This window comes from Adiantum capillus-veneris, chromosome 13 (genome assembly GCF_014529385.1).
Source record: "Adiantum capillus-veneris isolate H3 chromosome 13, ASM1452938v2, whole genome shotgun sequence".
Lineage (NCBI taxonomy): Eukaryota > Viridiplantae > Streptophyta > Polypodiopsida > Polypodiales > Pteridaceae > Adiantum > Adiantum capillus-veneris.
Genome location: NC_140943.1, coordinates 147,337,094 through 147,350,138, shown reverse-complemented (window position 1 = coordinate 147,350,138; position 13,045 = coordinate 147,337,094). Strand labels below are relative to the sequence as shown.

Genomic DNA, 13,045 nt, shown 5'->3' with positions numbered 1-13,045 from the left:
TGGCACTTTCTTTGACGACATCATTGTTTTCTCCAAGAATGAGGTAGAACACAGAGATCATCTGCTTCAGGTCTTTCAGGCATTACAAGATCACAAGTTAGTGATTAATGCAAAGAAAAGTGAATTTTTCCTACCAGAGATACACTTTTTGGGACACATTGTCACAGCAGCTGAAGTGCAAATGGACCCGGCCAAGATAGAGATTGTCCGTGATTGGCCCGATTTGAAGAATGTCCATGAAGTTAGAAGCTTCTTGGGACTGTGCTCGTACTACAGGCGGTTCATACGAAAGTTTGCAGAGGTTGCTTCCCCTTTGCATATCTTGACACAGAAAGGAGTCCCTTTCTCGTGGGGATCCACAGAGGTGACTGCCGGACCTTGAAAGAGAAATTGACTACGGGACCAATTTTGACTTTGCCAAACTTGCAGAAGTCATTTGTAGTATATTTTGATACTTGTGGTTGTAGTCTGGGTGCGGTCTTGATGCAAGAAGGCCATGTCATTGCTTATGATAGCCGATTGTTCTCTAGGCCGGAGATGATAGCACAGATATATGAGAAAGAGCTTTTGGCGGTTATCCATGCTCTTACTCAGTGGCAGCATTACCTACTCGGAGCGGATTTTAGTGTCTTTACAGACCATCAAAGTTTGCGCTACTTCTTGTCACAGAAGCAGCTTTCGGAAAAGCAGATGCGGTGGGCAAACATCTTGTCACAGTTTCACTTTCAGATTGTCCATGTGCAAGGACACAAGAATGTGGTGGCAGATGCTTTGTCTCGGAAGCCGTTGATTTTGGCTATTTCCGCGATACATCATAGGAGCTTCGAGGATATGGTCGACCAGTATGCCACAGATACAGATTTCGCATATATTTTCACACGGATACGGGACGAGGAGACAATAGCACGATACTCCATTCGGGAAGGCTACTTGATGAGAAAAACCATGTTGTGCGTTACACAACCGTTGAGGGAAAAGGCTATGGCTGAATGCCACTGTCCACCTTTTACGGGTCATCGCGGCATTGCTACCACCATGAAGGGGGTAGAGAGATACTTCTTTTGCCCGAGACTCAAAAAGGATGTGGAAGAGTTTGTGCGCAGTTGCTTAATATGCGAGAAGGTCAAGTTTGACAGGCATAAGCCACAGGGATTGTTACAGCCTTTACCCATACCCACCTGCCCCTAGGAAAGTATTGAGATGGATTTCATTTTTGATCTCTCGAGGACACAGAGTGGTTACGATGGTATCTGGACTGTTATTGACATATTTAGCAAACAGGCTCATTTCATTCCAGTGAAGAAAACAGTCAAGCCAGATCACTTAGTGAGACTGTTTGTGGCCCAAATCTTCAGATTACATGGCATGCCTGAGATGATAGTTTCCAACAGAGACTCCAGATTTACGAGTTTGTTTTGGAAGGGAATTTGGGAGAACACTGGCACGCGGTTGCAGTTCTCGTTATCGTTCCACCCGCAGACTGACGGGCAATCTGAGATTGCCAATTCAGTGGTTCTAGATTTATTGAAGTCTTATATCTCAGATCAGAAGACTCAATGGGAAAGATACTTACCTTTGGTGGAATTTGCCTACAATAACACGATACACTTTTCGACGGGGAAGGCGCCATTTGAGATTGTTGAAGGTGCTGCGAAGGTTCTACCCTTCCTGAGCACGAAAGATACGATCTTTGAAGCGGATAAATATACGCGAGATCTGAATACGGCTTTTGCCAAGGTTCGCGAGACTTTGCAGAAGTCTCAAGAACGACAGAAAAAGGGAGCGGATCGCCATCGTCGCGACATGAAATTGAGGGAGGATGATTGGGTGCTCTTTTGTTTTGAGAAAGCATGCGTACGAAAGAAAAAGGGAAAGGAGAGGCTTTTTCCAAAGCTTAGTATGAGATACTACGGACCTTTCCAGATTACTGAAAAGATAAATGATGTCTCCTTCCGATTGAAACTGCTAGATACTTGGAGAATTCACAATGCATTCCATGTGAGTCTCTTGGAAGCTTTTAAAGGTGATGTGCCTGATGATGGGGAGCCTGATTAACAACCCGAAGTGGAAGAAAACGAGGAGATCCTTGTTTCCGAACAGATTTTGGCACATAAGGATACGAAGAATGAAGGTAAAGTCCGAAGGCGGTTCTTGGTTAAGTTCAAGAATTATCCTGCACTAGATGCGAAGTGGATGGAGGAGGAGGACCTAGCAAGTACTCCTCAGATTGTGAAACTTTATCTCGATGCTTTTGGTTTAGCATAGTCTACTCCAAATGGAACCCAGAATTCAGCTTGGCCGGAGATTTGGTGCAGTGGGATGCACAAGAGGGGAGTCACTCCGCTCCTTTGGCAACAGATGCCTTGATTTAGATACTAGAGTCACTGATGTCTCTTTGAGCTTCAGGGATACTGAGAGCTGACAATATTCTGCTGTATGACTTTATGAAATGGAATTCCTGATAATGATACTGATTTGTTCTTGACTTCTTTTGAGTGGAGGAACTGATAGACGAAATGACTACAGCATTTTGGTCTACTTGATCTCGAATAGACATGGTTGCAATAGGGGTTAGTCAATCGGACATCGATGAGGTCCTGATTGGACCTAGATGTGATTGCTAGCTACATCGCCGATAAATCATGGTCTAAGATCCGAATGAATGTTGCATGTCATGTTGTAACAGACTTGGACACTCCAAGTCAAGAATCAATCGCGACAGCACGAAATAACCACTTCAAAACAATCCACAAATCACAATAGATTTTCACTGGCCCAGCGGAGTTCCGTGCCTAGAGATATTGGCCCCAAAGACCGGCGCTCCTTTCGATATTTCTTTTTGTATTAATCAGTTCAAAGTACAACAGAGTGGGTCGGGTTTCACTCTTAGACTCTACGTACAGATGCTTTGAGAAGTGAAGGCCCAAACCACTTATTTAAATGTTTACAAGGGATGCCAAAAGCAGAAGCCCCTAAAGCTTCAAATTAAAAGCAACTGCTCTCTCTCTCTCTCTCTCTCACAAAGAGTCAAAACTTGGAAGCAAAAGCATTCTCTCTCTTTTCTCATTGCGTATAGAAAAAGCAAGATTTGCGTCGCTCAAAACCAAAAAATAAAAATAAAAAAAATCGCCTCCTCGATTTCTGGATATTAGGGTTTCTGGCAAAAAATAGGGTTTGCAGGAATTTTAGGGTTTCTGGCAGAAAATAGGGTTTCTGTTGTCCGTAGCCACGTCATCACTTTGTGACATACCCCCCTCTTGAAAGCATTGTAATCGACCGCAATTACGCCTACAAAACCAACAAAAGCCATAAACCGTCTTAGCAGACACTGACTGTTAGTACCTACGTACTAGGAACACACATCTAGCACATGTACAAAATCGACATTCACATCACACGACATCACATGACATTCAACATTCATTCGGATCTTAGACCATGATTTATCGGCAATGTAGCTAGCAATCACATCTAGGTCCAATCGGGACCTCATCGATGTCCGATTGACTAACCCCTATTGCAACCATGTCTATTTGAGATCAATCAGACCAAAATGCTGCAATTATTTCGTCTATCAGTTCCTGCACTCAAAAGACGTCAAGAACAAATCAGTATCATTATCAGGAATTCCATTTCATAAAGTCATCCAACAGAATATTGTCAGCTCTCAGTATCCTTGAAGCTCAAAGAGGCATCAGTGACTTTAGTATCAAAATCAAGGCATCTGTTGACAAAGGAGCGGAGTAACTTCCCTCTTGTGCATCCCACTGCACCAGATCTTTGGCCAAGCTGAATTTCTGGGTTCCGTTTGGAGTAGACTATGCTAAACCAAAACATCGAGGTAAAGTTTCACAATCCGAGGAGTATCTGCTAGGTCCTCCTCCTCCATCCACTTCGCATCAAATGCAGGAAAGTTCTTGAACTTAACCAAGAACGGCCTTCGGACTTTACCTTTCTTCGTATCCTTATGTGCCAAATCTGTTCAGGAACAAGGATCTCCTCGTTTTCTTCCACTAAGGGTTGCTCATCAGGCTTCCCATCATCAGGCACCTCACCCTTAACAGGTTTCAAGAGACTCACATGCAATGCATTGTGAATCCTCTAAGTATGTGGCAGTTTCAATCGGAAGAAGAGATCATTCATCTTTTCAGTAATCTGGAAAGGTCCGTAGTATCTCATTCTAAGCTTTGGAAAAAGCCTCTCCTTTCCCTTCTTCTTTCGTAGGCGTGCCTTCTTAGAACGTAAGAGCAATCAATCATCCTCCTTCAGTTTCAAGTCGCGACGATGGCGATCCGCTGCCTTTTTCTATCGTTCTTGAGACTTCTACAAAGTCTCGCGAACCTTGGCAGAAGCCGTATCCATATCTCGCGAATATTCATCCGCCTTAAATATCTAATCTTTCGTGCTCAGGAAGGATGGAACCTTCGCAGCACTTTCAACAATCTCAAATGGCGTCTTCCCCGTCGAAGAGTGTATCATGTTATTGTAGGCAAATTCCACCAAAGGTAAGTTCTTTTCCCATTGAGTCTTCTGATCCGAGATACAAGACTTCAATAAATCTAAAACCACTGAATTGGCAATCTTAGATTGCCTGTCAGTCTGCAAGTGGAACGATGACGAGAACTGCAACCACGTGCCAATGTTCTCCCAAATTGCCTTCCAAAACAAACTCATAAATCTAGGGTCTCTGTCGGAGACAATCGTCTCAGACGTGCCATGTAATCGGAAAATCATCGTGATCATCCTGTGTTCTCGGGAGATCAAAAATGAAATCCATTTCAATATTTTCCCAGGGGTGGGTGGGTTTGGGTATGGGTAAAGGCTGTAACAATCCCTGTGCCTTATGCCTGTCAAATTTGACCCTCTGGCATACTGAGCAATTGCGCACAAACTCTTCCACATCCTTTTTGAGTCTCGGCCAAAAGAAGTATCTCTCTGCCCCTTCATGGTGGTAGCAATGCCGCGGTGACCCGTAAAAGGTGGACAATGGCATTCAGTCATAACCTTTTCCCGCAACGGCTGTGTAACACACAACATAGTCTTTCTCATCAAGTAGCCTTCCGAAGGGAGTATCCAGCTACTGTATCCCCATCCGTATCCGTGTGAAAATATCTGCAAAATGTGTATCTGTGACATATTGATCGACCATATCCTCAAAGCTCCTATGATGGATCGCGGAAATAGCCAGAACCAACGGCTTCCGAGACAAAAGCATTTGCCACCACATTCTTCTGTCCCTGCACATGGACAATCTGGAAGTGAAACTGTGACAAGATGTTCGCCCACCGCATCTGCTTTTCCGAAAGCTACTTCTGTGACAAGAAGTAGCGCAAACTCTGATGGTCTGTAAAGAGAGTAAAATCCGCTCCGAGTAGGTAATGCTGCCACTGAGTAAGAGCATGGATAATCACCAAAAGCTCTCTCTCATAAATCATCTCCGGCCTTGAGAACAATCGGCTCTCGTAAGCAATGACATGGCCTTCTTGCATCAAGACCGCACCCAGACTACGACCACAAGCATCACAAAATACTTCAAATGACTTCTGCAAGTCCGGCAAAGTCAAATCTGGTCCTATGGTCAATTTCTCTTTCAATGTCTGAAAGGCAGTCACCTCTGTGGATCCCCACGAGAAAGGGACTCCTTTCTGTATCAAGAATATGCAAAGGGGAAGCAATCTCTTCAAACTTTCGAATGAACCGTCTATAGTACGAACACAGTCCCAAGAAGCTTTCAACTTCATGGACATTCTTCAAATCGTGCCAATCACGGATAGTGTCTATCTTGGCCGAATCCACTTGCACTCCTACTGCTGAGACAAAGTGTCTCAAAGAAAATGTATCTCTGAAGGATATGATCTCTGTGTTCTGCTTCATTCTTGGAGAAAACAATGATATCATCAAAGAAAGTGCCAACAAATAGCATGTACTCTCGAAAAAATCATGTCCATCATCCGGTTAAATGTCGCAAGAGCATTGGGTAAGCCAAAAGGTGTCACCTCAAACTCAAATAATCCAAAAAGTAGTCCAGAAGGTTGTCTTGCAGACGTCTCCCGTCGCGATTTGAATTTGATGATATCCACTCTTCAAATCAATCCTGCTAAAGCACGAGGATCCCTGTAACCTGTGGAGTATATCATCGATCCTAGGAATCGGAAATCTGTTCTTGATGGTGATTTTGTTGAGAGCTTCTATAATCGATGCACATTCTCCAAGATCCGTCTTTCTTCAAATCCAACAACAGTGGAGAGCAATACGGTGAAGTGCTATGCTGGACAATACCTTTTTCCAAGAGGTCTTTCACTGGGTTCATAATCTTTTCATTCTGTACTCGGCTCACACAGTTCGGTGGCCAGTTCGGTGGCGTGCTTCCAGGTATCAGGTCAATGGTCTGATCTTTAGGCCCTTTGAAAAGCAATCGGCATGAGTTGGAGAAAAAAAATCTTGGCATTCTTTTGATCAGGTCAAAACATATTCAACCTTTATCCATCGTTCAGTTCTCTCCCAGAAGAATGAATAAAGAAACTGAAGTTCATCAAGTACAATCTCTGAGCCCTTCATTTATCAAAGTCGCTTTCTCGGCTCGGTAGTCAACCACGGCGTAGTTCTTGTGGTACCAAGGGATCCTGAGTAGAACGTCACTCACGTGCTCTGAACACCCCTGTCATTGCAAACGAAGTTTGCCAATGCTCGGTGTAATGGCAACATCCCATCCGGGTGCGAGTCAAACTACCTCCGCCTGTGACGTCAGTTTGTCGGGCGTAATTCCAAATCGAGCCGCCAATTCCAAGTGAAAAGAAGTTGGCCTTGGCTCCTTCAAAAGAGCTTCCTGATCCTTCACTTGCCCCAAAAACGGCAAAGTTTGTACTTTCATTCATTAGATTCGGTGCAGGTCCCATGCCATGTGGTACCAGTTCTGCTTTTCTATCTGCCTTTTCTGCCACGTTGCTCAGCTGCTCTCTAACTCTCAGGCCTGTCGTCGTCTTTATCATTTTGTTCTTTCTGTGCCTTTTTAGGGCACTTCGCGGAGATATGTCCATGTTCCCCGCATCCAAAGCACTTCCCCTCTCTGATGAAGCGAGCTCTCTGCTCAGGAGTAAGCTTGGGTCGTGCATCCTTTTTCTCTGGGTTGCTCTTTTTCTTTCTACTTTCATTCCCAGAAATCTGTTCGGCTCGTTGTGTCATGGCCTCATCTGTGGGATAGGTCAGACTGCCAGAGTGAATGGCAAAGCCCCGCTTCGCATGACTCATAAACTCCTGAATAGAAGCTGACTTCTGTTCCAAGCAGTGATCTCGGATCTCTGTAGGTAGACCCAAGGTAAACCGCTCAATCCGTTCTCTGAACGAGATCTTCTTGAATGAAGAGGCGGGTAGAAAAGAGCTCCAGAATCTTTCACAGTAAGCATGGATTGTATCTTTCTTGGTCATCCGAAGATGGTTCCAAGCAGCTCGTATATCTCGTTCATATTCTTGCGTCAACCAAGAAGAAATAAAAAGCTTTTTAAATTTCAGCCATTTAACCGGTGCAGTCTTGTTTAAAAGAAGCGTGGACCACCAAGTACGAGCATTCCCCTTAGAGTAAGAGGCAGCTCTCCGAATCTTGGAGTGCTTTGAATAGCGTCCTCCCGCGAAAACGATGTCAAACTACTATATAAAAAGACAAAGCCTTCGAAGCATCTGACTATCCTGAAAAAGTATCAAACTTGATCGAGTGGCCACCTTCCTTAAACTCTCGGACCTTCTTGCTTTTATCTTCGAGAAAGTCATATTGGTTGGCTTTGTAAAAATTCTTCTTGTTCGCATAAAAGTTTCCGTCATTCGAATCTGAGCTGTCTGTAGACGAGTCCTCAGTAGAATTGTCAGTCTCTTTCTTCGCTTTTTACCTTTTTCTGTCTTCTTCGCTCGAATCTGAAGAGCGAGAAGAACTGTCAGAAGAAGAAGAAGAAGAAGAACTGGGTACTCCTTCAAATCGAACAGGCTTATTCTGTTTCTTTGCCTTGTCAAAAGTCAACTGACGACCCAAATATCCCGGGAAGTCGGTGCTTTTCTTTTGCTTTTTGCCGTGCTTTTTGGCTTTCTTTTGCGCGTCAAAGAGCTGAGCAATCCGTGCATCAACCACCTCTTGTAATTCCTTCTCTGAATACTGTTTGTGATCAGAAGTTTTCTTGAGAGCGGGTTTCAGGGGTGGTGTAGTGGTTTTATGCCATTGTGCATGCACTTTCTGAAAAGAAGTCTCGCTCATATATTTTGCTAATTTCCGAATATTCGCAAAAACTGAGCATCATCTTTATTGCATCGCCGATCAATTGACGACGCTTCATCTCTGTTTGCTCCTGCTGAGTAGGCCGAGGCGGGCCATACTCTCTGCCGGAATCTTCGTTGTGATCCTTGCCCGCATCTCCATATGCAAAAGGAGTCGACTGATCCTTGCGTGAAGCCATAGGTGCCGCGGGAAAAAAAAATTGGGGATCGGATTTCACATAGAAGAGAAATTGGCCGTGCTCTAATACCACAGTAACAGACTTGGACACTCCAAGTCAAGAATCAATCGCGACAGCACCAAATGACCACTTCAAAACAATCCACAGATCACAATAGATTTTCACTGGCCCGGCGGAGTTCCGTGCCTAGAGATATTGGCCCCAAAGACTGGCGCCCCTTTCTGTATTTCTTTTTGTATTAATCAATTCAAAGTACAAGAGAGTGGGTCGGGTTTCACTCTTAGACTCTGCGTCCAGATGCTCTAAGAAGTGAAGGCCCAAACCACTTATTTAAATGTTTACAAGGGATGCCAAAAGCAGAGCCCCAAAAGCTTCAAATCAAAAGCAATTGCTCTCTCTCTCTCTCTCTCTCTCTCTCTCTCTCTCTCTCTCTCAGAGAGTCAAAACTTGAAAGTAAAAGCATTCTCTCTCTTTTCTCATTGCATAGAGAAAAAGCAAGATTTGCGTCGCTCAAAACCAAAAATAAAAAAATCGCCTCCGTGATTTTCCGAAATTAGGGTTTTTGACAGAAATTAGGGTTTGCAAGAATTTTAGGGTTTCTGCTGTCCGTAGCCACGTCATCACTTTGTGACACATGTGATGTCCTGTGATGTGACTGTCGATTTGGTACATGTGCTAGATATGTGTCCCTAGTACGTAGCTACTAACAGTCAGTGTCTGCTAAGACGGTTTATGGCTTTTGTCGGTGTTGCAGGCGTAATCGCGGTCGATTACAATGCTTTCAAGAGGGGGGTATGTCACAAAGTGATGACGTGGCGGACAACAAAAACCCTAATTTTTGTTAGAAACCCTAAAATTCTTGCAAACCCTAATTTTTGGAAATCGCGGAGGTGAAAAAAAAAAAGGATATTTTTGAGCGACGCAAATCTCAGCTTTGCTCTCATTAAGAGAGAGAGAGAATCTGCATTTGCTTTTAGGCTTTTGCTTTCAAGCTTTTGGGGCTCTGCTTTTGGCATCCCTTGTAAACCTTTAAATAAGTGGCTTGGGCACTCACTTCTCAGAGCATCTGGACGCAGAGTCGGAGAGTGAATCCCGAATCACTCTCTTGTACTTTGAATTGATTAGTACAAAAAGAAATACCGAAAGGAGCGCCCGTCTTTGGGGCCAATATCTCTAGGCACGGAACTCCGCCGGGCCAGTGCAAATTTATTGTGATCAGTGAATTGTTTTGAAGTGGTTATTTGGTGCTGTCGCGATTGATTCTTGACTTGGAGTGTCCAAGTTTGTTACAATTGCAATATGGATTAGTTCATCAGGCCTTTGTGAGGTCCCGACTGGATCTAGATGCGATTGCTAAATACGTTGTCGATTAATCATGGTCCGAGATTTGAAATGATTTTGAATGTGATTTGTCATGTGATGTGACTGTCGATTGGTACATGTGCTAGATGTGTTGTTCCTAGTGCGTCGGTACTAATAGTCAGTGTCTGCTAAGACAGTTTATGGCCTCTGTCTGTTTAGCAGGCGTAATCGAGGGCAATTGCAATGCTTTCAAGAGGGGGGTATGTCACAAAATGGTGACATGGCTATGAATGAAAGACACTAATCTAGCAAGAGCCTCCACTACAATTGGTGGCGCACTCATCTCAGTTGTGATAATCTCATGTGGCACTGAGTCTTTCACCCAGATCAGCGTGGAGATCATGGTCTCTCCATAGATCTCCATCCATCATATGTGTACCCTTATCTACTATGATGATCCAGGCTAGGCCCCCATATCTGCACTCCATAAAGCATGGTGGAAGTGACCAATGTGTCAAATAGTCACAGCTTAGTGTGTGGCTCAGTGTGTGGCTCCTGAAACTACACGTGTGAACTGTCTAGTCCTCCTAATGTTACACATCCCCTCATCAATCTCGCTTCTGCAGCACCTCTCATAGAGAAAGTAGTTTCACTGAATACAACACCAAGATATGTATAAGAGTCTACATACTCCACTATCTCTTGTTTATATGTAAAAATAGGCACTGATTCGCTGACCCACTATGTTGTAGTATTGCATACCATAACCTTGGTTCTGCCAAGGTTGATGGAGAGCCCATCATCGTGTGCATAAGCATTTAACACATCTAGATCATGGTCACAGGGGACGCCCATTTTTGGGCTTCCAGTCCCCACTTGCCATCCCGCCCTCTTTTTTACACTAAAAATCCATTTGAGCCCTGTCCCCTGTACCCCGTCCCCACTACTCATCATGTCTATGTATAAGTAATGACTAGAGAGGGGGAGTGCTCTCTAAAGAGTCGCCAAGCCTCCCTAGAGTCTTGGCTCAAGAGTATCTAATAAAATATCTCTTTTAAGCTTAAGCTAAGAAAGCTCTCTTCTTTCGCCATATAAGGCAATGACCAAGTATACGCGACTGAGTATCTGATAAATATCTCTTTCAAGCTAAGCTAAGAAAGCTCTGTTCTTTCGCCATATATGGCAACGGATGAGTATACGGCATATGCGACTGCCCATGTGTGATAAGCCACCTCTCTCTGTAGTCAAGCTCTCGTCACTCGACACTCATCATCATACCAACTATTCTGAGGGGTGCTCCCAGACCGTGGTCTCCCAGTAGGCTAAATGAGAGAGAGAGAGAGAGAGAGAGAGAGAGAGAGAGAGAGAGAGAGCCCTTGACATGTTTCAGTTGATAGTGTCGTTATGTGTGGTGGTTACTCACTGTCAGGATGATCGTCAAGCTATACTCCTATCATAAGCATACACGAGGAAGAATACACAAGAGGTGTTTTTCATAGATTAGGAGAAGTTGCTTAGTTGTTTGCACCTCGACAAGGTTATTTGAAAGGTAGTGCTAGGCAAGCAGAGAGAGCATAGTGGGAGTTCTGTGGAGTTTGCAGGTATTTTTGAGACCAAATGCTGAGAAGCGAAGGAGAGAGGCAAAGAGAAGCTGCTGAAGCTTTGGATAGTTCGTTTAGACAATGAAGGGGAGAGCCCTCCTACGAGGAGCACCTCCATTGTAGAAAGATTTAACGAGCCTTGCATTGGTGTTTTTATGTTTACTCGGGTTACTTCTCTGTTTGGAATCAGCTACATTATTGTACTCAAATTGGTGTCCTTGAGATGTTTATTAGTGGGGTTATGAGAAATAAAATGAATGCCTAAAAAACCTATGAGACCAGAAATTTACTTCATCTTCAGATGATCCAAAAATCCAGCACAAAGATTACAGAATGCTAAAGCTAAAAAAAGTAAGCAAATAATTGACTGAGTAGAACCAGCTGGCAGCATATCTCCTGAGTGGGCTGCTACTGTGAGAGAGAGAGAGAGAGAGAGAGAGAGAGCATTTTTATTTTTGGTTGATTTCAGAACGTTTGTGGAGCCCAATAGGCTACACATCGAACAACCTTGATGAAGTAGAAGGCAGACTGGAGCATTTCCGATGTCTGCTCAATCAGAGAAACATTCCAGCAGCACCAGTGACAAATCCGCTGGCAAGAAGAGCCCCAACAGGCACTGGTTCTTGTTACTCTCAGTGAGTCATTCTAATTTGACAAATACCACTCAACAGCCAGCCGCACACACAAGCTGTTTCATAATTTTTCGACAGATTTTGGTCTCTTTGTTTTAAAGCTTGTACATCATTGTATGCAGACATTTAAAACTTGTACATTAGCTCATGTACATGATCCCATAAGTTGATCAATGATGTCTGATGAGCATACTGGCACTAGAATCTGTTGGCCCAAACATGCTTCTCTTAACTATAAAAATTCAATCACGATAACCTCCTTTGACCAAGAAGAAAGGAATGAAATGTCAAATCAAACCCACACCTCACTTGCAAATTTCGATCTGAGCATTGTGCTCAGTAGCTTTTTGGTAGAGTCCAAAGCGTTGTATCTATGCATGTTAAAAGATGTTTGTTTGTTTTATGCTAGTGTTTGCTTACGAATCATAACGCTTGGTTTTGCATCATGTACCATTTTTGTGCACATGGAGCCTGGCTTTTCCTTAGCTCCTTGTGTGTGTGTTTCTTTGTCTTCATATGGGTAGGTCTCCAAAAAAAGCAACTATAAGTTGGGTAAGCGTGTATGTGTAAGTTGGAATTTGTGGAAATTCCTTATTTACCCTTGAGACTTCAAAAATTCCCAGTACCCCTCATATTGTGCCAAAAATTCCTAAACTGCCCTTAACATTTTGCAAAATCTCCAAAATACCCCTTAATTTAATTGAAAAACAGCTCAGCTCAGCTCAAAAACAATTTTTTTGCAACTTTTTCATAGAAAGATTGGTTGTCCATCAATAGGAGGAGGAGATGATATTATTGGCTCCCAAGATGAGATAGTTCAGTATTTGTAGACAAAAATAGCTCTCTTTTAGAGCTCATTGGTTTGTCTGAGACAACTGAAGATAAATCTATACCGTTAAACAAAATGAAGTATGCCAACAAATGGGAGCAATCCATCCGAAGGGTATTTTGGGAATTTTTGAAATTTGAAGGGTATTTTGGGAATTTGCACAAATGGTATTTTGGTAATTTTCCCTAGAAAGTACTCCATAGGGTTGTGACATCATATTGTACATATTCACAAGTAATATAG

At 43.4% G+C, this 13,045-nt stretch overlaps 1 protein-coding gene across 2 annotated transcripts in view; it reads left to right on the top strand.

Annotated features, from left to right (window-relative positions):
- LOC147445045 (beta-hexosaminidase 1-like) overlaps nucleotides 1–12,376 on the top strand; it is a 155,413-nt gene extending 143,037 nt beyond the window's left edge. For both annotated transcript variants that reach the window (XM_086527522.1, XM_086527521.1), the window contains one exon: nucleotides 11,811–12,376. In XM_086527522.1, the coding sequence (XP_086383648.1) occupies nucleotides 11,811–11,980 (170 nt within the window). In that variant the 3' untranslated portion in view covers nucleotides 11,981–12,376. The remainder of the gene's footprint in view (nucleotides 1–11,810) is intronic.
- The last annotated feature ends 669 nt before the right edge of the window (nucleotides 12,377–13,045 follow it).